Raw genomic sequence first — 26834 nt, 5'->3', positions numbered from 1 at the left:
TTGTAAATCAGTCAGAGTCAAATATTTCCTGTTGCCAATACTGCTCTAATATTCAATGTTGTTGTCAGAAGTCCAGAGAGGGAAAATCACTTTTTCCCATATGATTGTTACCCAGAGAGAGTCCATCTTGCTGTGTGTGTTGGAGGGAAGCTTTCAGAAAGAAAGAAACATTATACCTTTCTTCTCATTGCAGCAGGACCAATCCTGACCCATTTGGGTTGATGCTTAGCTTTGCTTTGCCTTTGGCTCAGACCCTGGCTGGTATCTGACATAGAGAAATACCCCATCTCCCACTTCTGCAGCTGGCCTTGAACAACATATGCTGCAGCATCAAAGTGTTTTTAGTTCAGTGATTCACTTCCAGAGCAGCATGTGTTTAAATGAGTTCTTCTCCTCCCCCCCCCCCTTTTTTTTTTACAGGACTCCAATGTTTATTTATGATCTGAATTCTGCTGTAGGGGATGTTGCATGGTCCCCTTACTCCTCCACGGTCTTTGCTGCAGTCACCACTGATGGCAAGGTAAGAGGCTGGGAGAAACACTGCTCTGATTTGAGCTGAGAGAAAGTCAAGGGAGATTAGGGTTGAGCATGGGGACGGGTCAGCCCAGTCCTGGCCAAGCACGTCAGGGAGCTGCAGATCCCCCACCAGCAGGAATCCACCACAGGTATGGGCTGACTTGGCTGCAGCTTGCCTGAGCTGCTTGCCTTAGGATGACAGGTTCATTTTTGTAGCTCAAGGCCCTAAAACTATTAATTCCTTTTTGCTCAGTCTGATTACAGAGGACACAGAAGTCATAAAGCAACAGAGATAAGGAAACCTGGACAGCAGCATTTCTTACTCCTTCTCCCCCTAAGGTCTACCACACCCCTACAAGCAACAAGGCTAGTAATCTCTCAGCTGCAGCCCAATCATGCAAACAGCTGATGTTAAATCACAAATCAAAGGGCCTTTATCACATGCTGAGGATCAGCTGCACATCTCACTGCAGCCTTGACAAACCCATCAGAAATGCATGTGGGCCCTCTCCTCTAAGCACAGATGCTTCTTGAGGGCCAAGCCTGCACAACCTCTAGCACAAGCAAGCCAAACCTTGCTGCAGTCCTGTTCAAGGACAGGCTACTTTTTCCTATGCTTTCCTGCCTTTGGCATGCACATCCCTGGTTATGAATTGCTCACTCCTTCTCAGTGCCACTCCTGCTGCATTAAGGTAGATGTTGTGAATGCATGCAAGTCCCTGCTTGCTCTTGTGTTGACTACAACAGTGCAGGTGTGCAGCTTGCACATGCCAGGAGAAAAAACACTTAAGTCCCTCTATGTTAAATCAGCTTATTGACCAGTGCATCCCTGGGGATGGAGGGATGATGCTACAGATCACAGCACCCCTAGTACGAGCTGACATCAGGTCATTGGTCTGAACTTCCAAGGTATAGAGAAGCAATAGAATAAAGTGGTTATATACTTATATAGATATTAAAAAATCAATTATAGTAATATGCCCAGGGTCAGCCAATAGAACTTTGCTCCAATTAAATAAAATCAACATTTTCCTACTGTGTGAGGCTGTCTCCAAGACTAATGATTTGGTAATGAAGTACTTAGACCAGTCCTAATATTGAGATCATGGCAGTTATATTTTTGCCCCTACTAGTAGCTCAGATGGTTAATTTGGGCCTGGCAAGTAGCCAGGGCACATAGCTATCCATCAACACTGGTTTTGTACTGTAAGACCACATTACTCTGTCACCATGGGCTGTATGTTTTGCTGGTAAAAATTGGAAAGTCTGTGCAGTTTGGCCAAATTACTCTAGCAAAAAGATGGCCTTTATATATCTCTTATCATTGAATTGATGCCTTGGCAACTTTATTGCAGTTTAACCTTTATGTTATAGCACAAAATTCATTTCACTGATACACTGTCTCAGGCTGTGCATTTGTCACTCCCAAGCTAAGCAATAGAAATCTCTTCACTGGGGCACCTGGTCTCCCTGGGAAGTTCAAGATGCCACAACCTACAGAAAGCAGTGTTGATGCTTTTCCCTGACAGGCAGGGTCAGGATCAGGCCATTTGTTCATGGATCTGTCTGTCTCCATTCTCCCATATACCAAATGAAGGGCCTGCATGAATGAAATGAATGCATTCAGTGTTACACATCCTCTGACTTGTTTTCCACAAGTGAAGTTGTGTGTGCCCTCAAACCTGGCAAGGGTCCTGCTGACATTCACAGCTTTGATTGAGTGCTGGGGTGAGCAGTGCAGAGAACTGTGGGTACCCCAGCTGTGCTTGGAGCCTGGCTGTGGGGAAGAGGATGGAGATGTCTACTGGCAGTGATACATCCTGGGCAGCATGAGCAGATGGAGGGTAAACACTGGGCATACTTGGATTTCTTACTCATGTGGTCAAGTTTCTGCAGTGATGGCTCATCTCTAGGGAGGCTTCGTGCTACTTGCCTGGGCCAGGTTCTTTGTCAGAGCTTTACCTGCTGCAGAGAAGCTTCTATGGACTTGGCAAGAGTTTGTGCAATGAGGTCTTTCCATCCCACCCCTAGCTTGTCCTAGCCACTGCTGCCATGACTCTAGCTGTGTTGTTGCAGCGTCACATTAGCTGCAGTATCCATGGGCCTGGAGTTTGTATGAGACAGAAGACTGTCTGACTTGGCAGCACTGCACCCAGGGTATCTCACCTTGGCTATCCTACCTTTGATCTAATACAGTAATCCTAATTAGATCCTAATCTAGTAGGATCTAATTCTGCTTTATGCTTTTAATCCCAAACTCTGAGAAGATTGGCCACCAGGAAATCTTCCAGGCAAGACCTGCCTTCTCATTGCAGTAGGCTGGCCAGGACTGATGCTGATAGAAATTCCAGGCCTCTGTGTTAGCCACTAACCACACTGGTTTGCAGCAGGGTGTGTCTGAGACGTGGTTTAGTTTCTGTTTTGAACAGAACCCTCTAGATCTGCAGTGGAAGTGGAATAAATAGTTGTTTACAGCCTTTTCATTCCGGGACATATTCAACTTTGTAGCAGAGCGCACTTCTTGGGAATAACTCAGCACCTCGCAAAAGGCAGTCTCCATTAATGCTGGGAAAAAATCTACATTAACAGGATATTAACAGGATATTCTATGATTCTATGATACAGAAAACTACAGGACGTGCAGCCAGAAAATAAAACATTAAAGGCCTCCTGTTCATAAACAGCCTCTAGCTTTGCATCCGCACATAATTATGCCTGCAAAACTTGAAGGTTGCCTGGAGGTCGTTTTAAAAACAAGCCCTAATTGCAGTCTTAAAGGCATACCTGGCATATTTTGAAAAACACATTTCCTCATTCAAGCTGATGCTATGTGTCCAAAATGTGTGTATCACCCCCCTAACTCCTAAGACTGACTTGGAAGTTGGGGCATTTTAGAATCTAAAAATCTCTCAATCCCCATGAATCCAAGAGGTAGAGATTTAAGGAAAACTGTAAATATCAAGGGCATGATAATAAAATGTGTGTGTTGGCAGCTGGGCATCTTCTTCGGACAGCACCACCTCTTCATAAATAACCTGAATGTGCGTGTTCTGCTGCTGGTACAGTGGATGCTGACTGCTACTATTGCTCTTTATCATGTTCTGGGTAATTTCCTTAGTCTCTTGCTCTGCCTGATGGCCATTTTATTTCAGAATGAGCATAAACGATTTGCAATGAAAATTGAAATAAAATAAAATGATCACTGAGACGTGCACATCCATGCCAACACTGCCTGGAAAAAAAATCCCAATTCTATAACTAGGTGCCTAAATAAGTGGCCTGATTTTAAAAGGACTGGACAGCCAGCTGTTTTTATGGAAGCTAGTCTCTGCTGGATGCACTCAGAGTGGTTGCTATAGAGCATTCAGCTTTGGTTTCAATCAGTGTGCTAAGTCCACTGCAGTTTTCCTCTGTGATTGCATTTCAGATGACACTTGCATTCCTTGAAGACTCCACAGTGGTTCCTAAAGCAGACAGGTGGGGAGATCTGTTATTTCTAAACATGAGTCCTGCAGCTCAGTTGGCTGGCAGCAGCTCTGTGATCCCTCCAGGCCATCTCCTACAGGGACCTGGGTGCAGATACTGATGTGATTAGCACTGAAGTAAAATGAGGTTAGAGAACACCTAGTTTAGTTTAGGTTGTAAACGATAAAAGCCTGACATGAAGAGAAAGGCTAGCTGGGATGAGACACCTGCTTTGGAAATAAAAAAAAATGTGGAGGTAGATTTGGATACCTGGACCCTTACAATTAGGGTGCAGGAAATCTGGGGATGTTGGTCAGCTCATTGTAAGGACAGAAGGCAGAGAAATGGGGAAGGGTGGTATTCAATCCCTGCAGCATTCAGCAGGATTTGCTTTTGGGAGTTTGCTTTAAGCCCATCTCAAACTTAAGCTTGAAGCAGAAAAAAAAACCCCAACCATGTAAAAAGGGGAATCATCTCTGAAATTCTGTTCCTGGGCTTCTTTTACTTACTTTCCTTAAATAAGGAAATGGTGTTGGCAGGTTGTGCTGTACAGGGCCAATGCCACAGACCTCTGCTTCTGGCTCACTCCAGGCATGCAGATGCTTGTGCTGAATTCATGCATGAATTGTTACCCCTGTTAAAAAAGCCAAAGACACCCATGTCACAAGTGTCCCCAGATGGCTTGATCTCAGGCTGTGGGCCACAGCTGCCCCATGGTCAAGCTGGACTTGTTCAGCCTGGAGAATGAACCCAGCAACAGCCTGCTGGTACCTATAAGGAAGTCATCAAGAAGTTAGAGCCAAGCTCTTCATAGCAGTACATGAAGGGACGATGAGACACAACAGCTGAAATGAGTTGAAAAAAGAGGTTTGGACTGGATGTAAGAAAAAACTTTCACTGTGAAAGCAGTCAGGTAATGGAAGAGCTTGCCCAGAGAGGTTGTGCCATCTCTGCCCATGGAGATTTTCAAGACCAGATTGGGTAGAGACCTGAGCAACCACATCTGACCTCAGAGCTGATCCTGCTTTGGGCAGGAGGTTGGAGTAGAGTCTGCTGGGGGTCTCTTCTAACCTGAATTACCTTCTAACGCTGTGGCTCTATGAAATGTCCTTGTGTGAGGAGAATCCCACGGGTTTTACAACAGGCTTGGGAGCATGCACTAAGTACAAGTCCATTTGCTCCCATGTTTTTGTGGTCTGTGTCCTTCATGACTAATGCAGCAAGAGCAAGGTGGTGTTATAGCCTTCTTTAGTAAATATTGATAGCCTCAAGATAAATGCCATCCAAGTGTGCACTCTGCAGAGAGAGCTATTCAGACATATGCTCCAGGGCTTTTCCCCATTACTGAAGCTGTTGACCTTTCAAGATGTGAAATACTTGAAATGACCCAAACCTTCAGGAAATTAGCTAATGGTTTCTGCTGCTCAGGAAGTGAGTGTGCCCTTTCCTGCTTACATAAACATATTTTACTGAACAACTCTTTTGTATGTGAAGTCTTGAAGACCAGGTTCCTGTTGTATCTCACTTACAGGATAAGATGCCGAAGAAATGCCTGTTGTCTTGATGATACTTATCCTTTCCCAGCTAGGAGAGAAACACTTGTTTAGCGCTGGCATGTGTGTGTGTTCATACAGCAATTTGCAGAGACTTACTGCCCATTTAGCATTGACTGGCAGCAAAAGCCAATCTCTGTCTTTAAAACCATGAACGATTTTGCAGATAGAGGCTTGCTAAACCTTTCAGGTTTGCACATATTTCACTGGGTATTTTGGACCTAATCCTGCCTCTCCTTGTAGGGCATGAATCAGGGGTGCCAGCAGACCTCTCAGCATCAGTTGATGCTTTTGCCCAGCGGAGTCAGGACTGTGAACCCCTCACGGCTACAGATGTCCCTGACGCATCTGAGTCTTTCCTCCTACCCTTCTGCAGTAGCCCATGGGGTTTGTCCATGCCTTATGGGGCCACTGCTACCTCTGCAGGGCTGGGATGAGGCATCTCCTGGCTCTCTGCACCATGGCTGGGGCAATTGCTGGGGTGTGAAAACACTAAATGAGTGCAGGTCCCTTTGCCATCACCCAGAAGGACCTTTGAGTAGGCTGAAGTGGGCAAGGGCTTTCTTAAAATGGCTTTGAAATTGCATTCACAGCGTAAGTGGTTGTTTTCCGGTAAAACTGTTCATTTTCTTCTGCCACAAAACCTAAAAGGCTCTTTCTTATTCCCTGCTGAATCGTTGAGATTGATGTGGACTGCTGGGCAGACTTATGTCTGCTTTAAAACAAGGGCTGGTGGCATGTCAAAGGTCAATGAGGTAGATGGGCAGAGTCCCTGGAATAAATGCTGCCTCTGCTTTGTGCCAGTTGGTGTGTCCTCCCTTCTCCTACCCCAGCCACGAGGCTCTCTGTGCACTTGCATTTCTTCTTCCCCTGCCAATGCTTTTAGGGAATAAAGCTGGCCTGGAAGACTGGTTTGCTCTGCAGGGTCTGAGCCCTCACCTCTATCCTGCTGCAGCTCCCATCCCATCATAGGATGCTCTGGTGGGCTCCAAGCCTCAAGATGTGCATCAGGCACCTCAGGACACTACTGCTCACTCACATCCCTTACATACTGAGTTGCAGGTGAGGTGACTTTGTCACCACAGTAGTCAGTTTCAGGGCAAAGTCAAACTGATAAATTTAAACCCCTTTTGTCAGTGGCTTTGCAGGGATTGTTTCTTACACAGAAGGTCACAAGCCAGTTTTTCATTACTAGAGCTATTGTTCTTTCAGGTTATGAAATACAGCATTTTGATGAAACCCACCTGCTGAGATTAACTAGTTCATTCAGCCACACAGGATCCAAGTCTGCCTTTTTCTGCTTGCATGGACATATGTGAATGAAAAAATTACTTGGGCAGCATCTCCAAAGATTTCGTTGATTCACCTGTTAGACTTTGCATAAAAACCTACTGGGGGCACAGAGCCCATCAGGAGTATCTGTGAGAGTTTAGAAAGCTGCTCCTAGGTGCCTCTCTGCTCTTCATTATCGGCCACTGCTTAGCATAGCCCCTCACTTAGGTTTCAATTTGCAAGTGGGGACAATTGGCATTAGGGCCACTGAGAGCCTCCAGCTGTCTGCCCCATCCTGCTATACAGAGACAGCAGCTCCTGAACCTTGATGTTTATTGCTTGACATTTTATAAGGATGTGAAATCTGTGCTGGTTCATTTTAAATGCCAGTCTCCAAACCGTGACAGTTTGATATCTGCCTTAAGAACAGCTTTGCTGGCCTGCAACAGGGCTGCAGGTGGTAGAGAGCAGTGACTGCTTCTCCCATCAGACTTGATGCTGCCCTTGCTTGTGCAACTGCCTGCCTTTGCCCATGCCCCAGCCTCCAGTGCTGACTCTCTGTAGTGGGGCATTGCCAGGACCCTGCCAACACATGAAGAGATGGAGCTTGGTCCTAGTCTATGAGGACATAGTTTCAGCCTGACATCAGGAGCTGGGCTGTGGGTCACAGCAGAGAGAGCACAGGGGGACTCGCACAGCTGAGATGTATTCACATAGCACAGCCTTGGGAGATTTGCCCCAGGGCACATAAGAGACTGGTTGAAACAGTCTCCCTGTTTTTCATCAGGTATTTGAGATGGGATGGCAGAGTAGGGAAGTGTCAGAGGACTGGAGGAAAGACTCTTTGCCCAGGATTCAGGAGCATGACAGTGCAGGAGAGATTAAGCAGCCTAAATATGCTATCCAGAAAGATCCTGGGTCTAATCATTGAATGGTCTATATGTAAGCACTGGTAGATCAAGGAACAGCCAGTCGAGTAAGGCTTTAGTAAGGCTGTACCACATAAAACTGCTATAATACTGTTCTTAAGAGTAACAGGCCTGGTAGATCAGAGGAAGGAGATGTAATACATGCTTACAGGTTGACTTCGGGAACACTGTTGACACAAGCCCATAAGCAAACTACAAGGCAGGTGAGAAGGTGCATGTGGCATGATGGAAGTCATCCTCAGCAGAGTGTGCAGTGCAGCTAGGGATGCTTCAGGGACTGGGGTTGGCACTGAAACCCAGCAGTAATTGTGGGGGGACTAAGCGGACAGGACTTACAAGTGCTTTGGTGCCAGAACTGAAACTGTAAACGAGCTCAAGAACCTCAGCAGCAATTTGCAATCAGTGAGATGAAATTCAACAAAGACACAAACCAAATGTGTAATATGAAATGAGCACTAGTTTGGGAAGCAGCAGGACTGTAAGGGAGGCTGGGGCCAGGGACTGCCTGCGCTGCTGCGCTCTTGCTAACACTGTGCTGCTGAGTCAAACCCTGGGAGATGCAGGGGAGAGTCACCCCATGAGCACAACCAGAGCTCAGGCTGGACTTTGGGTGCTGGTCTCTAAGGAAGGGTCATCTCTGTAGTTGCAGAAGGGATTGCAGTGTAGCACAGAGGTACGGGCTGCTATCATCAGCCTAGCTATTGCATGAGTTCAGCACAGATTAGTTTCTCTGTTTGACTTTCACCTTTCAGAAGTGATTTGGAAGGTAACATTAAATTTAGTACAAAAGTGAAGAGTAGAAGGAGGCTTCATGATTCATTCCAAAGCATGCTATTAATGTTAAAGAGGAAAAAAAAACCATCATGGACAAAGTAAGAGAATCATACTAGACCAGACTGAAGTGCAGCCAGCTCAGGGGTAGGATGTATCAGCTATTTAGTACCAGATAACAGCATTCAGAAGTGTGCAGGACTGAGACATGAAGGAGATTATCCTAATCACTGAGACCCTCAGAGCAGAGCCAGGATGGCAGAAGTGGTGACTGCAGAGGAAGTTAGCTCAGATAAACAAGCACTTTCTTGTAAAACAGTGGAATAGGATTCTCAGAAGAGGTCAAAGAGTCCTCAGCCTGTCTGAATGAATAGCAGCTCTTCTACATGCTGAGGCTTTGATTTCTTACTGACTCATGGGAGTTGAGTCAAATCAGCTGAGGCTGTTTTCCTACCATGTCAAATTGGGAGCGACCCAGTTCTTAATGAATGAGGAAAAGCTGAGAGATGCAGCCCTACAGTGAAACAGCTTCTACAATTAAGCCAGGTGACACAGACATTCTCTTCCCCACTGTCACGCACCCTGGTGCAGCAGGCTGGCATGCTGCAGGGCAGAGGGATGTGCTTAGCCCTCTCCCGTACCCTGGGACGTGCAGCCAGCTCCCTGCTGGCTAAGCTCAGCTGGCTCAGCCCAAAAAGCAGCTTTCACAGATGCCAGCTCATCCTCCTGAGCTCAAAGCTGCCTCTGAACATACCTGTAACAGAGCTGGGATCTGTCCTTTTGCCAGTAGCAGGAAAGTGCTGTGAAAGCCTGTGAATTCTAGGGTCAGTCTGGTGCTGGTATCGGGGCAGCTGAGGACCAGCATTCCTGTGTCGTCATTGCAGGAGCAAGGAGGCAATGAATGTTTTCTGAGTTGGATCTCCTTTCCTCCTGCCAAGCCCCTGACTGCTCTGGGTGTCAGAGGGAACAAGGACTGTCTTACAACCCTTATTTGTAACTCAAAAATGTCGTCCTAGGGAAAATTAACTGTATGGGAGGCTGTTCTAGCTGCACTGGGAGTATAGAAATCAGGCAAAGTAAGGCCTCCACTGCATGGCAGCTTGGCTCTGATGCAAGCTGGGGCTGCCCTGCCTGCCCAGTGCCTTTAGGATGCTCCAGCAGCTGTCTTGGTGCTAGACAGGGGCTGGGGCTGGCCTGCTCAGTTGTTAAATGTATTACCTGAGAGTTTGAAACAAATCATCCGTGGAGTTTGCAGATGGATGGTATCATGATTCAGTCAAGGAAATGAGGTAAATCCATCACAAGGACAGTGAAAGCAAAGCAGTGAAAGAGATGTCAGCTGGTAAAGGGCAGCATGATATTAAATTATCCCTCACCTTTTGCTCTTGCACTGATTTTATTCTTTGTTGCCAAGTTACCGGGTACGTCTGCCTTGTTCTTACGTACATATATATTTCCCCCCAGCCTTGGTTCTGGTTGCCATCAGGTTGTTTTTGAACATGCTAGCATTGCCCAGACCACTGCTGCTGAATAGGACGAGAGGAAATGGCCTCAAGTTGCGCTGGGGAGGTTTAGATTGGATATTAGAAAAAATTTCTTTACTGAAAGGGTTGTCAGGCATTGGAACAGGCTGCCCGGGGAAGTGGTGGTGTCACCATCCTTGGAGGTGTTCAAACAATGCATAGACGAGGCACTTCAGGACATGGTTTAGTGGGCATGGTGGTGTTGGGTTGACGGTCGGACTCGATGATCTTAAAGGTCTTTTGCAACCTAAATGATTCTATGATTCTATGTTCTATGATTCTATGATTCTGTGAAAAGGACAGCAAAGGCTGCAGCCACTGCAGACACAGCGTGTGTTCGAGGCATGCAGTAAAGGCAGGGTAGGTCAAAGTAGCTCTTCAGCTCCCTTTTTAATGGGCCACAAAAGTCAAGTAGTTTGTTCTGCTGGCAGAGAGGTTGGTTGCTTTCGGGTGGTGTAATTTGGAGGGTCCAGCTCTCACCCAGATCCCCTGGCATTTCACGCTCTGGGCTTGCCAGGCTGCTGTGCTGCAGGACAGGGGGTGACAGCAGAGTGTAAGGACAGAGGAGTCCAAGTCACCTTGGAGCTGCTGACCAGATGAGAGCCTGGGCTGACTTTCAGGCTGTAAGTATGGTTTGCAGAGCGGATGGGGAGAAATGAGATGTTCAACACTCTGAACATGTTTTCATGCTGGAGCTACAATAATAGGCTTGGACGTGCACTGTGCCATGCTTACAGAGCAGCCGTGTGGAGCCTCAGCGGGGAACCACTGGATTTTGGGAGGTGGAATACATTTGTGTGATTCATAGACAGAGGAGCTGTTGGTCTGGGTACCACTGGAGCTGGATTTCTTCTCTGGCTGTTTAAGAGTCAGGCATCAAAGCAGCTGATTTATGTCAAGTATTTTCTGCAACTGTAACACAGCAGAGTTAGACCCGTTATTGCCTGTACATCAAGCATGGAGGCTTTGTTGTTACCCTGATCGTAATTTAAAAATGTTCTTATTGAATAAAAAGCATCAGACAGAGACTGCAGGATTCACCTGATCCCATTTTAGAGATAACTGGGCATCTGCTTAAATTCAATGCTCCTTTTCAGGGGCTACTGACTTACCAGAGTTGCTATCCTTCCATCAAGGAGAAGTTTGCTTTGAGCATCTGCCTGGCATATCCACCATCAGACTGTCCATCACTTTGGGATCGTGAATCTAGGTTTCTTTTGATGGTTGTTGATGACAGCTCATAAATCCCCATGCTGCAAGGAAATGCTTAGCTCAACAGCTTGGGCTTCATTTGGAGGGTGGTACATGTCCTCCTGCGCTTCCCTGGGATGGCCACACAGGTTTACAGGGTCCATAAATAAAATAGCAGCTGGGGACATTGGTTACTGCCCCATGCTTTATTCTCCCTGGGGATCTGCAGCTAAGCTGGGGGAAGCAGAGGAGAGTTCTTGCAATTTCCTGTTTCAGACATTTTCAGATTTCTTTTACATCTCTCCCTGTGTCTATCCCCAGTTTTCTTGTTCTTGAAGTCTGATTTATATCCCTCTAAGGAAGTAGACATATATTGTTCCTAAGGACTTTGTAATAAAAGAACTGAAATGCCCTTTCCCATTTTCTGAATGCTTATTAGCAGAAAGAGTGAAGGTGTCTGCAATGGTCTGCAAGCAGCAGGGCTGCAAACCCTGCAGGTCCCTGATTTGCTTCTACAGGGTCTGCAGAAGGTATCTGGTAAAAGTGAGTTAATGGTCAGGAGGCTCCAGCTCTCTCTCTGAGGACATGCACCACAGTGGAAACACTTTTTGAGGGCTGAAAATCAGAGGTTTGAAGCCTCCACTCTGTATTTTCTAAACTGCTCCTGGATGAGCGTGTGTGAGTGAGTGTGGTGGCCCCAGGTCTCAGCACCTGCAGGGAGGGAAGTGCTGAGAGCAGCCTAGGCAGCCTGAGAAGAAGTGGCATGCAGAGCTGGCAGGAAAGAGGGGGTTATTCACAGGGGGATCCTCACTGGTTCGTAAGCTCTGCCAAGGATACTGGTTTGACATGCTTTTTGTTCCTACACAGTTCTCAATACCATTAAAACTCAAGCTGGTGTCCCAGCACAGGGCACAGCACTGCCGTTTTGCTATATGGTGTCTTCCCATCAAAGTTACACTTTCTGCGTTAGGGACCCTAAGCAAGTTACTGTGTTTCCCATGGATTTGTTGAACTGTGAAGTGTCACGTTCTGACAAGCATCACTGCCTTGCTGTGTTGCTGGAGATAAAAGTCTGGGTGATGCTATGGTACTGAGTGAGGCATCAGGAGCCGGATGGGTGGAAGCAGGCCTGCCCTGTGAGCTGTAGGAGCCCAGGACGATGTAGCACATTGTATGTCAGTGAATATGTAAATATGCTCATCCGCCACACGTGGAAAGTTATACAATTATCAGCCCTCATCAAAAATGCCAATTTTCACCAGCTGCCTGACAGTGTCTGGGTGGCAGCTCTTATCTGGGTGCTGCTGGATGACTGCCTACCCTGAGAAGAAGGGTGTCCTATGGAGGTACCTGTTTTCCACAGGGAGGGTTTGGATGTGGCTCTAGTTCTGGTCATCCTGGCTCCCCAGGAGTCTGATACTTGAGTCACACGTGCGGTTGGGTGGCACTTCTGTGGGTCATGGTTGCACTTCTCTGGGTCATATACTCAGAGATGGCTCATCTTGCAAGTCCTGGGAGGCTGTCTTTGCATGTAAGCAGTGATCTACAGTCTGGAGGGATAGGGGCCACTGGAGCAGTGGGATGGAGGGAAGCTGTGTGCTGTTGATGGGTGTCTGGGGTGGGAGATCCAACTGGATCCTACTCCATAATCCTTAATCGTGGGACCTGAGCCAGCAGAGCAGCTTATGGGAACCTCAAGGGAGAGCTGCAGGTTTTCAGTCTCCCATTCTTTGGGCAGAAAACCCTGCTCCAAGCCCCAGGCAGATCTGCAGATTGTGCTGGTCACATGCAACTGCTGCTTTAGAGCACTGTTAAGCTGCCTCAAGTGTTGTGGGAAGCCCTGTGCCCATTTTAGGTTACTCCCAAGGCACCAATAACAGTGTTGGTCTGATCCCATTTCCCTCTTTCCTGAGAGTGCCTGTAAGCCTCTAAATCAAAGCCTCTGAAATCCTTCCAAACGCCTGTGGCCCACCCCTCCATCTGGAGTGTCTGACAGCTGATATGAGGCTGATGTTTCCAGCTGAAGAACTGAAATAGTTTGTTCTTTTCCATGATTCCCTTGGCAAAGGAAAACAAGCCCATTTGTTTAGAAGCTCATAAAAGAAAAGCTTTATAGTAGGAACATTCATAAACTTGTTTGCTTTTGACCTTCTCCACATTGCTGATGGTTTCGAGTTCTTGTCCCAGGCATTGTGCTTGTCTGGGCTGTCAGTGACATTTTTGAAAAACAGGCTCACCCAGAGTAATTTGCATTGCTCAGCACTCCAACACTGAGCCTTTAGACATGCCATCTTTCTCCACTGCAGTGCTGGGTAGGGTGTGCAGGTGTGATACACTGACAGCCTTATAGAACAGCAGTGCAGACCTGGCTGCCAAAAAGAAGCCTGGCTGCTAATTCCATGTTGCTTTTTTTTCTAGATTAACGGATGCTACTCAAGCAGTGGGCATTTCGCAGGCTCTTAGGTTACTAAGCATTGAGCTTACACCATTGGTGGGGGTGAGGGGGTGAATCATGCCCTTAAATTAATAAAAATGTGTTCTGTGAAGGCAAGCAATTAAATCTTTAGTGAGTGTAGGTCATGGGGGGCTAATATGCTTGAAAGAGAGCTTGTTCCTTTTCAGAGATAGTAAGACAGCAGGTGTAAAGTACAAGCCAGGGCAGCCAGCTTTATTTATGCCTAGAGATAGGAAATTGGGATTACCTTGGCTGGACTGTGGGACTTCAAGTGTCAGGTCTAGATTCAAAATTTAATGCTGGCATCTGATATTTTGAGCAGATAAAAATGAAATCTTCTTTTCCACCTGTGCTTCTGCTGACTGGAAAAGGACTCTCCAAACTGCAGATCCTCATCTGTGGCTAATGCTTTGGGTTCCCTTCTTGAATTATACTACTCGGATTTCTTCAAAATATGTTTGAGAACCCTGTATACTTTTCAAGCTCTTCCCCACCTGGAAAAGTCTTATTTTACTTCAGTCTGCAGACCGTCTTCCTCATCTTGTTTTCCTACCCATGGACATCACAAATTGCTAGATGTCAAGTCCTATGAAGATGCAGTGGCTCATGAGGCTTCTTGGGACATGTGCTCGCACATTGCCCAGCTCCTTGCTATACATGGATTCAGATAGAATTCACCAACTCTTTGGTGTGCGGTGGGAAACTACATGTACTGATTGATACAAAACCTTCCACCTCTTTGGAATAAGCTTTTATAGGGTAACCCCACCCGATTTCAGATAATTCCTATATTTAAATTGTAAGCATGGCACAATGTTGAAATAATATGTCTCGTCTGTCTCCTAAGTGCTGGTAAACAAGACACAGCTGGCAGGAGATGTACAAGTAGTTCACTCCTAATTTCCCCCATATTCCCACTGTACTTGTTAGCATAAAATATTCCCTTCCTAAGTTTTTCTGAAGTCAGAAAGGGGAAAAGAAATGTAAGGCTGAAAGTCTCCACGATGGATTCAAGGTGGGAGTCCAGCATGCTGGAGACTGCTAGCTTCAGCACCAGAGAAGACAGGGGCGTCATGTTTTATTAGCCTTTGCAGGCTGTAACAACGATGGGAGCTAATTGCAATTATTGGAAGATAATGTTAACACATTCTCTCCAGTAACTACCACTGTTCCCTCCGGAGTCACGAGGAAACCTGCATTATCCTGCAGTTGGTGTTGCAGCAGGTCTGTGTCACTGCTGTATCAGTGCCATAGGTCTGAGGTCCCTGTCAGTGGGAATCCCACCTGAGCAGGGCCTTGGGTCCATCTCCCTCCATCCTCACCTTTCCTGTTTAGCCAATCTTTACCTGGCATTTCTCTTGATGCTGTGGGAGAAGGACGTGTGTGCAGGCATAGCACCCGAAGCAGCTGGACTGGAGTGGGCTGCCAGCACCAAGCTGTCCTGTGCTGTGCATTTGTCTGTGCTTCCCTGGCTTTACCCCAGGGTACACCCTTAATCATACTGTCCATGCTCCCATCACTTCCCTATTAATTACTGATTTGAGTCTTTAATGTTATTATTAGGCTGGAAATGTTGGAAAGCTGTGCAATAAGGGATAATAAGTATTTCTGATGGCATTCCCCAATTTGTGCATCAATCTGTGTTAGACTCTGATCTAACACCTGGTTGTCTCATTACTTGCAGCATTGAGAAGGGAGATTAAGACCTGTGGAGTTAGCAGTGCTGGCTCTGAGCCTTCTCCAGTCCAGATCAGCTGGAGCCTTGCCAAGGGTCTTGGAAAGAGCTTGCACCCACAGCAGGGAACTGGTTCTCACTCCATGAGTACCTGCAGGAGGGGGGCAGTTTCTCAAAAGCAGCAGGCAGCTTCTGCACACTGGTTACTTAAAAGAGGACAAAGGCCCTGAGTGCAGATGGTAATTGTGTGCTGAGGCTGCCTTTCCGTGGGACCTTTTCCTTCCGATTTCTCCAGCCATTGTTCTGCTGCTGAGGGATGTTCTTGCCTGATTAATCCCTTCTGTGTTCTTTGCCTTTTTTTCCCCAGGCCCATGTGTTTGATCTGAGCATTAATAAGTATGAAGCTCTCTGCACCCAGCTAGTGGTGGCCAGGAAGAAAAATAAAATAACCCATATCCAGTTTAACCCTGTCTACCCTGTTGTCATCATTGGAGATGAACGAGGCCATGTTACCTCCTTGAAGCTCTCTCCCAATCTGCGCAGGATGCCCAAGGTAAGGGTGACCTGCACTCCCCTAATGGAGGTACCAAACCACAGCAGGTCTCTTCATGCCTTATCACTGTCCCCTCTCCTTCTGTGCAATGATGTTGGCAAAGCTGCTCCCTCTAGTAAAGTGCTTAAGATTACCTCAAGCCTTTTGGGTAGGATGTCTGGCATGTTGGATCCCTGCTTCTGTTTCTGTATAAGTAAGAAGGCTCAGTTCACTCCTGCGCAGGAGCAGGGATTGGTGGGAAGGGTGTTTGCTGTCTGTGGGCACTTTCTCACCATGGCCCAGACAAGCCCAGAAGCTCTGCAGAGGTTCATTTGTTTCCAAAAGCTCACATCTTTTCTGAGCTTGGGTTTTATTTGCAAAACTCCTTGAAACCAAGTAAAGGAGGTCCCAACTCCTTCCCGAGTCCTCCCACAGAGCCCATGCTGCCTGTCTTCTTGTGCTCTTGGATCATCAAAGCCTGTCACCTGACCACCCTGTCATCTCTCCTGTAAATGGGCAAGCACTATCTTTAATTTATGAGGAGACTTGGGATCCTTGTCTCAAGTGACAGCAAAGAGATGCATGTGCCTCTGTGAGTTGGTAAAGCCCCTTTTCCCACCCAGCCATGAGGGCCAGTCATGAAGGATGATGACCTCTCCTACACACATCCTTTACTAGACTTTCTTTCTGGGCTTCATCCAGCTATGAGCTGAATGGCTGTAAATGCGGTGTTGTTTCTGAGCCCGTGTCATTCTCATATCCAGTTGTCTCTTGTTTAGTGGAGCTTTTTCAGTTTCAGGCTTTTTAGAACTGATGCAAGAAAGCAATCTCTCAAGATTATCATCTTTTATTTATATACCCCCAAAGGTTTTATATATTCTACTGACCCACTGTATTAGGCAGGGTCTTTGGCCAGGAACTAATGACCGTGGTGTCACTCCAGTCTTCTGAATGATTTTTAAAAAGATCCTTCAGCTGGACACCACTGGAAATGTGAATCTTCCCTGTGCTGAGAGGGCATAGAAAACACAGTAGGGTGGCCGTCTGTTTGGGGCTGGGTGTGAGGGCTGTGGAGGAGAATGTCTCATATGCTTCACGCTTTTCTATTTCCATCAAAATGGCATCCTGAGACCATCCAAGCTCTCAGGGCTGTCATCAGCTTGGCTCAGGGCAAGTTTCCTGGTTGCTTTATGAGTCCTTCCTGGGCATGGGCAAGCACTGTGTCTGCCATGGACCCTGGTTGCCCAAGGATTCAGCAGTGGAGATGGGTCACATACACGTAAACGTGGCTGCTCTCGTCCGCACCCCAGCTGTGGGATGAGCAGCACCCAGCAATACTGCACTGTGGGTCAGAATGAATTTGAATGTCTCCTTGCACTCCTGGACACCAGCAGGAGCCCTCCATGCAGGTATGAATGTCATCACCTCCCTTTGCCAACTTTCTTCAGAGGCAAATTGCATGTTGTTGACAAAGCAGTTTAAACTGTGAGTTCAGGAGTGTCTCAATCACTTATTGCTGACCTTAAACCAATAGGTACCATAGCCCAGGCAACACATAAATGGGATGGAAATGGACTCTGCTGCTCTGATGTTATTAAGCTATTTGTCTTCTGCTTGCTTGGTTATGTTTGAAGGGACACTAAACACAGAACTAAGTGTTTCCTGCACATGCAGAGAAGAAGGAGGGATGCTCAGGCATGGCTGGTGATGTGTGCAGGTCCCCTGGCTACAGCCAGCTCTCCTCTGAAAGAGATGAGAATTTAAAACAGATGACATGCAGTGTGGTGGCAAAGTGGCAGATCTGGCCCAGCCAGCTCAGAGGCCTTTCTGTGCCACAAGTCGACAAGAGAGCTAGGTTACTGAGCCCATCTTTCGTGGCTGATGTGGCATCTGCTGCACCAAATGCCGGTGTCCGGGACCCTGTGGTGAGGAGGTTTAGCTTCTGCGAGAGGGTGCTTTAAGAGAGGGAAGTCAAGCCTTGCCAGAACAGGCTGTGCCTTCCACTGCATCCTCCTGTCCACCTCCTTCTTGTGCCAGCACCAGCCTTCGTGTCCTTAGTTAGCAGCAAACCTCCAGCCGTGTTTGCAAGAGTATCATCTCACTGTGGGGAGTCAGATGTACTTCTAGAGTATTGATCCTGGCTCCTCTGAAGATCAAGTCGGTGTGCTCTTTAAACCTTTGCCCTGTGCAGCCAGCTTTCCTCTGTAAAATGACTTCGCTTCTCCCTCTTTTCTGGGAGTCCCCAGAGCTGCATTAACAGTCACAGAATATCCATAGATTTTTGTAAGTGGAGAGGGTCCAAAACTGTGCAGGGGAGTCCTGGCACCGCAGCTGTCTCCTTGCAGATAGAGAAACCTCTCTGTGCCTGGCTTGGTACCTGGGTACCCCAGTCTGTTCTCTCTGGCACTTGATCCCCATGGAGCCCAGTGGGGAAACCTGCCTGACACCCAGGAGGACAAGCCATGACCGGTGCTTCTGGAGGTTGGGGCCTTCACACCAACCCAAGCACCTGCGTGCTCAGCTGTCTGGTCTTGTTTCAGTCAACTTCTTTGGAGACGGGAAGGTGCCTTTTGCTGAGGTCTGCCAGAACTCAGGTGCCAATAGGACAGGGCAGCCAAGGGCTCATCCATGTCCCACTGGCCCTCTGTTTCATACTGGGGTTTGCCTTTGATGCTTCTCCACCAGCTTCCCACACAGCTGGGGTGGGTAGCTGCTTTTGACAGGTATGAATAGCAGACTAACCACCCTTTTTTGAGAGAGCTCTTAATAGCCACATGTCATTCCAAACCCCATTCTTCCCCTAAAAATAGACACGGTGCTGTCTGCTCCGTGTTCTATGGATTCCTTGGCTGTTGCTGGGCTTCCAAGATAGGGCTCACCAAGAAAGACTGAGCTAACTTCACCCTGGTGGGATTTCAGCCATTCTGAATTTATTCTGGTTTGCCTGTTAGTTAAAGCCGGTGTGGTGGATAAGTGGAAATAGGGAGGGTAAGGACTTCTGGTTTCTCGTCAGACCTTGGTTCATTCATCTCTTCATGTCCTTGAGCTATGAGGGGAGGTTCAAGAGCTCTTTAAATAATGCACAGGGTTGATCTGCAGCTTAATTAATTCATGTTTGTAAAACACTTTGGGATCTTTAAGAAGTGTTACTTAATACACTGAGTTTTGATGTCAGCAATGTTAGTGCAGCCTCATTTATGAACAGTTGGCAAAATATGCCAAGGGGGGAACTTCTCGAAAGCACTCAGGTGGCATTTTCAGAAGTGACTTTCACCAAGACACACAGTAAAAACTTCAGAAAATGCCTAAAACTCCCTGTGAGTTTTGGCATCCTAAATCATTTAGTAGCACATGGGAAAGGTGCATTTGCTGTTGAGAGGAAGCTGGGGACAGGGGCTCTGCCACCTATCAGGCACTTGTGTCAAGGGCACATCTGTGTGCAGAGAGAGTACAGAGGTCCCTGTGCTCATGCTGAGCACAGTGGGCGTCCTCATGTCTTTGCCCTGGTGATTTGGGTCCTGGAGCCCTCCCTAGCCCCACAGGCTGAAGTCTCTGGGGCGGAACAGAGATATCCCCTTGCCTCGAGGTGGTGAGCTGTATTTATTTCCACAAGATATGATCCCGGTAGAGGTTTTCTGTGCCTATTGCTGTTGTCTCTAGATTGTGCAAGTCCTCTGGGAACACACTACCCAACTGCTAAGCACCAGCTCCAAGAGCCTGGTGAGCATGGAGTTTGCGGGGGGTCAAAGGCGGCTGAACCCAAACCTTGTGGGAAAAGCAACCATGAGGCAGAGAGCAGAGCTTGCTGAAGGTGGGTTTGCAATCAAACTACCATCAGCACAGTCCTGCATTAGCCTTGACAAACACCCATCTCCCTGAACACCCAGCCCTGCTTGGGCAGAAAGTTTGTGCCAACAGATATTGTCCTGTGCAGGGAGACCTGGTGAAAGTAGTTTGGGTCCCTCTGCTCAGAGCTCAGAGGTGGGGCAGAAATGCTTGCAGTATTTTAAGATGCAGCAGTAGGAACAAGTGGCTCTCTGCTGTCGTCCAAGCCACTTTTGGACTCCAAGGGCTCCTTAAATATTGCAGCAGTTGTCAGGCAGGAATTGTTTAACTAATAAAGTATCGTTCCTAATTTGTAACAACCCTGGTGGTTGAGTTCACCCAAGGGAAGCATTGCTGTAAGAAGAATCAGTTTGGGGCAGAGCTGTTTAATTAGTAAGCCTTCCGGGTTTCATTCGAGGGTTGGAAGAAATTAAAACATTTTGTCATCACAGTCAGAAGAATGTGGCTGCTCATGGGCTTTGGTTTGTTTTTAAAAAACTGCTAAAATAGCCTGGCACAACCCCTGTCAATCCCAAAAGTAAGCAGGAAATGGTCAAAAAAAGTGTGAAGAATTTTTAGAAATGTTGGGAGACCACAGCGGAGTGCGAGAAGAAAAGAAAGCAGGTCAAAGAAAGGTTACAATACAGTATTTGCTGAGGCTAAGGCAAATTTCTTGGCCAGTACCCAGGCTGACAGCCAGGGAGGCAGCCAGCTTCTTGGCCTGATGCTTGTCTTGGATATTTGTCTTGGATTATCTAGGATGATTATCTCAGTCTCTGTTCCTGCTACTGCTTTCTTCACATGCAAGTCACCTCTTTCTCTGTCCCCTGGGGACAATCGAGTTACTTCCCAGGCAGTAAATCCTGGCTGACAGGGTCTAACTGGGCATGAGTGGAGTGGGAAGGGGAACACAGCTGCTCGCCCATCCCAGGACATAGCGGCAGGGCTGTGCACGGGTCAGGAGCTGCAGGCCCACACCTGTGAGTCCAACGCTGGCTGCCTGTGAGCAGCTTGTGGCGTGGGGACAAGCGAGGGGCATGGGGTGGCTCTGAGCCTTCCTATCCATGTGCATGTGTTGGGCAGCTGCTCTGCTCTCTCTGTGCCTTATCACACCAGCGTCACCTCTGGACTCGCTGTGCCCCCCTGCCTCTTTGCAGCCCTGATGATTTTGCCCTTGGCAAGATCCAGCCCAAGGCTGCTTAGCCAAGGAAGGGGCATTGAGTTTTGCTGCCTGAAGCACTTTGGCTCTTTGACCATATCTGACGGCAGGGTCTGGGAGGGATCAGTCAGGATTTGGGGGACTGTGATGGACAGCGGGAGGATGCTGGGGTTTTCAGGAGGTGAAGGAGGGAAGGGGATTTGGGGAAGACTGGTGGAAGTGTGTGAAGTTTTAGGGACACAGTAGGAGAGTGGCTGAATCTCTTCTTCAGCCTATCCCCCTCCCCAGCACTGCCTCCTTCACTATCTTCTGGGGCTTGAGGTTGCTTCCTCCTCATACTCCCCAGCAACACCCACTGCACACAGTACTTTCTCAATAAGGGACCCTGGTTTTGTCCCTAAACCCAGGCTCAGTGGGATGCAGCTCAGGTCCAGAGCTGGTACTAAGCTAGGACAGTGTGAACGGACAGTGGGATGCTTGATCCTGAACCTCACTTTTTTGTAGCCTTCTGTTGCAATGACCTAGGGTGACATAGAGAAACCTGAAGGAGTTAAGGACCAGGAGATTGTTTATGTTCTTAGTGTTTTCCTGTAGCTGTGGGAGGTGTTGCAGTAGCTGTGAGGGATGAACTGACCAGCACACGAAGAAGAACCTGAACTCCCTCCTTCTGCCCCGGAAGGTACAGTCAGTCCTGCACATGGGACTGTATTTGCAGAAGGAAGCTATAGATTAGATACATTCTGCAAGATCACATGAGTTGTGGACTGGTGAGTGCTTTAGCACTGAGGAAAGTACATTTTGTCCCCAAACATTCTATTTCAACAGCTCTCATGTGGTATCATTCTGTCTGAGAGAAAAGCACTCGCACCTCCTCTCCAAATGGCTCGAGTCTTGCTCTTCTAGTGGTGTAACTCCTAGTCCCTCTGTTTTCATGCAAATGCTCCTCTCTCGTTGAGATTCCTGCAGTCGCTTCTGTGCTGTTCAAGCAGTGGCTGATTTCCTTGTGTCTCTTCGGGGCTGGCTAATTGTGCAGTGACCCAAAAGCACAGAGCACAAGCAGTGTTGGAGGAATTTGGCGTTGAGTGCTGCTGTGTCTTGCCTACATCAGGACTGCCTCCTCCAGATGCAGCTTGGCCCCCTGATAAGAAGGCACACACAAATAAGCTTGGGTCTCATAAAAACTGACCTGCAGCTTGGTGGCTTTGCTTCCTCTGAGATTTGCAAATGCTTTCAATTTCCTTTCAGTTCCTCCCATTATTTAGGCTAGTTGCAGATAGCTGCTCTCTGTACTGTTAGAGGAAGAGCTGAGCACCGTGGGATGGATCCAGGGACTCGTGAAACTCTATTTCTGCCCTTTCACAGCTTTCTGTGTCGCTTGTGTAGGCCATGTAAGGACATATGCACCAGCGTTGACTCCTTGGTACGGGAAGGAAATCCGGTGTTGGAGGCCTTCAAGAAGAGTAGCTTAGAGACACATCCATAGGGACAGGTCGCTCTGAGCCTGCCTTGGAGCAGGAAGGGCTGGAGGTGGTTGCTCTGACAGTCCTCTCTGTCAGCACATGCTGGTCCTTGCACACGCTGAGGCCAGCAAGAGGCCATACTGCTTGTGTGCATCTTGCCAGGGTGTGAGCAGCATTGCTTGCGACCTGCGGCTGTTCTGCTATGCAGATCTGTGACTCATAACTGTCAATCAACATCTACTGAAGGGAATACTGACAGGTACTGACAAAAGCAGGCTCCCCTGCCACTTTCCGCCTGCTTCTTCCCTGACTCACTTTCCTGCCCTGCCACTGTGCTGGGAAACACATTAGCAGGAAGACCTTCACAGCCCCTGAGGATTCCTTCTTCCTCCACTGTCCTACATCAGGATATCTCCCAATCTAGTGTAGCCTGAGATAAAATGAAGGGACTGTTTAGTCCTGGAAAGCTGTTTATTTGCAAAAGGAGATGGTCCATGTGCCAGCAGGCTCCAGCCCTTCTTGGGCAGAACTGAAGCCTTTGCATATTTATCTGGAGACCCTCGAGATATCCACTATGCGTAGGAGAGTGGCTTTACAGCACAATTCCAGATATCCAAGAGTGTCACACCACAGGTACAATAAGTTCTGGATCCCAGACGGAGATGTGGCAACCTTAGACACTAGCACTGTTTGGAGAGCTAACCCAAATAAGCCAGCAGTAGATCAAAGGACTTGAATCTTCTCGTATTAAATCAGTTTTCTTCATTTTTGGAGAAATAACTTTAGGGTTGCATCAAACTACATGAAGGGAAAGAGAGCTCGTGTAACTGCAGGATTGCTGAACCCCAAGGTCAAAGAGCTCTGTTTTTTCTTCTTTTTACTGTTCCTGGCTATTTGTCTTCAACCTTATTTTTGTGGTGTAATGTCACTTTCTGTGACTGCTCTGTTAGGCAGTTGGTGGAGGGACAACATCAGTGTATTTACAAGTTATTTTAAGCTGAAGTCAATTCCCAGTGGTCAGGATGAAGTGTGTGTGGTATGTTAAGTGGGAACACTGGCAACTGGAGCAAGAAAAGGTCCAATTTAAAGAAAATTCAGTAATACTTATAAATTATTTCTAAAGTGCAAGTCTCATCCCGTGAGGTCCTGTGTGCTGTCAGGGGGATGCTGGTTGCCCATGCTTGAAAGTGGTGCAAGACCGCTCCATTTTGCAATACGAGGGGTCTGGAGAAAAATGCTAGGGGGATTTGGTTTTGTCATCAATAATGGTCAAGTCACTGAGCTAAAAGCCCCTCTCTAGACATAAATCTGGTGTGTGTCCATTGGATTTGCTCTCCTTTGGGTATTCAAGAGTAACTGAAATCTGAACTTGGCCAAGCAAAATGGTTTTTAGTAGGGCCTTATTTTACTCCTTCCCTTGTATTTCTCCACACTGGCACAGTTATGTTGCCACAAAAACTGTTTTGTCTGCAGGCTTTGTGTCCTTTTCCTTGTGAACAGATTGTGTCTGTACTTTGGTGCCCGCTATCCTAGAGGTCCTCAGGCCCCAGAAGCCTGGGCTTTGCTCCTCTGCAGCACGATAAGCCCATCGCTGCTTGTCCTGGGAAATGCCTAATACATGAGAAGGAGCCCTGATTCACGTCTTTGAAGGGCTTGCATTTTGGTTAGATCTGTGATTGCCTGAATATGCCTGTTCAACTTGCACAGCTTCTCTTTAAGCTGGAGCCTCTGCTTTCACCAGCACCTTGACAGAAGACTGTGGCAGCAGAGGAGTGGGCACAGCATAGCATTATGGCAAGAGAGTCACTGCCCAGCCTCATGGGCCACTTGCCTCACCTTTCCTCCCTGTTTCTTTCTTTAGCTGTCCTCTGTGAATTCGTTTCTATGCACTTGACTTAAATCCCCTCCAGAAAATTTGGGATACTGAGAAATCACCAGTTCTTTGCCTGAATAACAGCCCTGGAACAAAGGCAGAGGGAACCCCAGGGGAACAGGCTGTTTTCAAAGCATGCCTTTGGCAGAGCCAGCGAGGGAGACTTTTTGGGAGACTCTCATTCTCCCAACAATGGCTGGGTGTGAGAGCAGGTCTGCCAGCCTGCAGCCTCTCCTGCAGAGGCTATTTGGAGCTCAGCCCCCTGCCATAAGTGATTACGGCTGCCTGCTGATGGAGGCAATGTGGATGCTTATCCTCCAGGTCATCTGAGGGTGAACTGCTTTTTTGCCAGAGAGCCACAAGCAGCTCTCAGGAGTGCAGCTATTCCTGAGCACTGGCTCTGCCGCAGGGGTGTGCAGGAGGAAAGCTTCTTAGCTCAGCCCCTGAGCCACAGGGTGTGTTTGAAGGGCAAGTCAATGGCTCTTCATGAGGACGTAGTGCAAAGCAGTGGCTGGGGCCTGGGAGATGCAGCCCTGGTCCTGGACCTGAACTTTGCATCTCCTTGGATGAGCTGCAGCTCCTCTCCATGTTGAAGTGGGATGAGGACACCCATTTCCCTAAGACCCACAGCAGCCAAGTGAGAGGTGTCCATAGGCACCATGGATCTTCTCTTCTACAGCCTCTCTTCTCTGTGCGTCCCTCTTGCTGAGTGCTTTTGAGACATATCCAATACAGTCATACCTCAGGAGTGGAGCCTATGTTGAGATGCGCTGATGGACAACCCTGTCCGCCAGGGTCCAGCACCTGGCAGGCTCTCCTGCCTGCCTGCTTTGTCCATCACAGGAAGACAGTTGGATGTCACAGCCTATCAAACCCAAAATTTCAAACTGGGACAGCCAGGTCCCTGGAGAATGGGTGAAATTAGGAAGTGGAATGGGGCACTGAGAGATACTCACCCACAACCAGCAGACACAGCAGTGATGTGCATGCTGTTAGGACTCCAGCCCAGAAATCCCATCTTGGCCCTGTGCTGCCCCTCAGCTGTCCGTCCTGGCAGACAGAGGAGTGAGAAGGGGAGGATGAGAGTGCAGGTCCTGGTGTGGGGCAGAGGGAAGAGGTAGCAGTAGTATGAGGGAAAGGATGAGGAACTGGATCATGGTGTGAGCAGGGTGGAGCAGGCATCCAACGGGTGTCATGGCCAGCAAAGCCCTCAAAACCCTGGGACACAGGTGAGCAGCTCCCTGTTGGCTCTCCCTCTCCATAGGGGTTGGTTTGGCCTCCATTTGTGCTGGTCAGACAATTTGGGTGGAAAAATGTAACTAATTCTCTCCAGCTCTCTCCAGCACATGGCTGTGCAATGTCCTGGGCACCTGAGGACTCTCATCAGGGATGGCAAATCAGACACCGGTCCTCATTTGCAAGACCCATCCTAGCCATGTTTGTGCATTGTCTCACTGAACCCAGTAATGCCCCAGAGCTTGGAGAAGGTGGGCTTTTACTCTTCTTCAAGCTCTTCAGCTTTTCCTTGCTTGTGATATTACATACATTGTCCCTGGGCATTGTCTGGGCACTCTGGGGCAGTGTCCCTCATTGCAGAGTCCGGTGGTATTTGCTGCAGTGACAAAGGCAGGAAGTTTGGCATGATGTGGAGTAGGAAGAGATGTGGCTACAAGGGCCAGAGGAACAGCTTGAGATTTGGCACATCCCTGTAACTCCTCCTGAGCTGCTGCCAGAGCCTGACACAGCCTTCCCCAAACAGCCGGCCTGGGTTGGAAAGGGCTGAGGCTGCCAGTGGAGACACAGAGGGCAGCTCCCTGCCTGGGAGATTGTGTCTGTGCTGTTGTAAAACACATCCCAAGTGCATTGCCGTAAAAAGCCCTTTGCTTGCCTTGCCTGCGTGTTTCCTGACACTGAGTGCGTCAATCTACAGAACTCCATGCCCCTGCACATGCCCTGATTGAAACCATCGTGCAGCTCCCAGCCCTTGCCAAGCCGCTCCCCAACTTGCACTCGTGCCACTTAGCAGCCTCCTCCAAAAGAAAAGAGAGACACCTGCATCGGCAGGCAGGCCAGATAAATGGCCCTTGCTCAAATTAATTTGATGGGCTCAATGGGGAATTGTTTAAATGAGAGAAGGGAAGGAATCGCCGACGAATAAAATGTCTTGCTGCTCACGGTGATGGAGCTGACACAAAAGGATTATTTTTATCCCATGGAGAAAAGGAAGAGAAGAGCCCTGTGAAGCAGAGAAGAAGGGCTGCCTTACAGTCCCGCTGGCTGTGGAAGATGCCGTGACGGCTGCGATCAAAGCAGCTCTAAGGTTTTCCTGGAGGGAAGCTATTACGCTCCAATTCACTGACTGTTTCTGCGAGACAGGATGCCGGACGCCAACTGTGTGAGGCCATCTTAGGGAAAACATCCCCCGTTCTCCCCTACTCCCACATCCCACCAGGGAACTGCCCATGATCCCACTACTCCCAGTCCAGGGGGTATCTGAGCTCCTCACCCCACCATTGGGTCCTGGTCAGTGCAGAGACCTGTCCTGCCTGGGCAGTGTTGTGTTTCCTACCTCCGGCCTCCTGGGCTGAAATCTCCTTCTTGTTATCCCCCAGACTACATCCCATGAGCTGTGCCC

General features: G+C 48.1%; 1 protein-coding gene across 1 annotated transcript in view; it reads left to right on the top strand.

The window, feature by feature from the left end:
* Positions 1-26834, top strand: part of DNAI1 (dynein axonemal intermediate chain 1) — a 149451-nt gene that overhangs the window by 103086 nt on the left and 19531 nt on the right. Inside the window, exons 18-19 of the mRNA XM_052778818.1 lie at positions 421-520; positions 15718-15903. Coding sequence (XP_052634778.1) covers positions 421-520; positions 15718-15903 — 286 coding nt within the window. The remainder of the gene's footprint in view (positions 1-420; positions 521-15717; positions 15904-26834) is intronic.

This window comes from Harpia harpyja, chromosome Z, assembly GCF_026419915.1.
Source record: "Harpia harpyja isolate bHarHar1 chromosome Z, bHarHar1 primary haplotype, whole genome shotgun sequence".
NCBI lineage: Eukaryota > Metazoa > Chordata > Aves > Accipitriformes > Accipitridae > Harpia > Harpia harpyja.
This window is presented reverse-complemented; position numbering and strand designations above follow the sequence as displayed.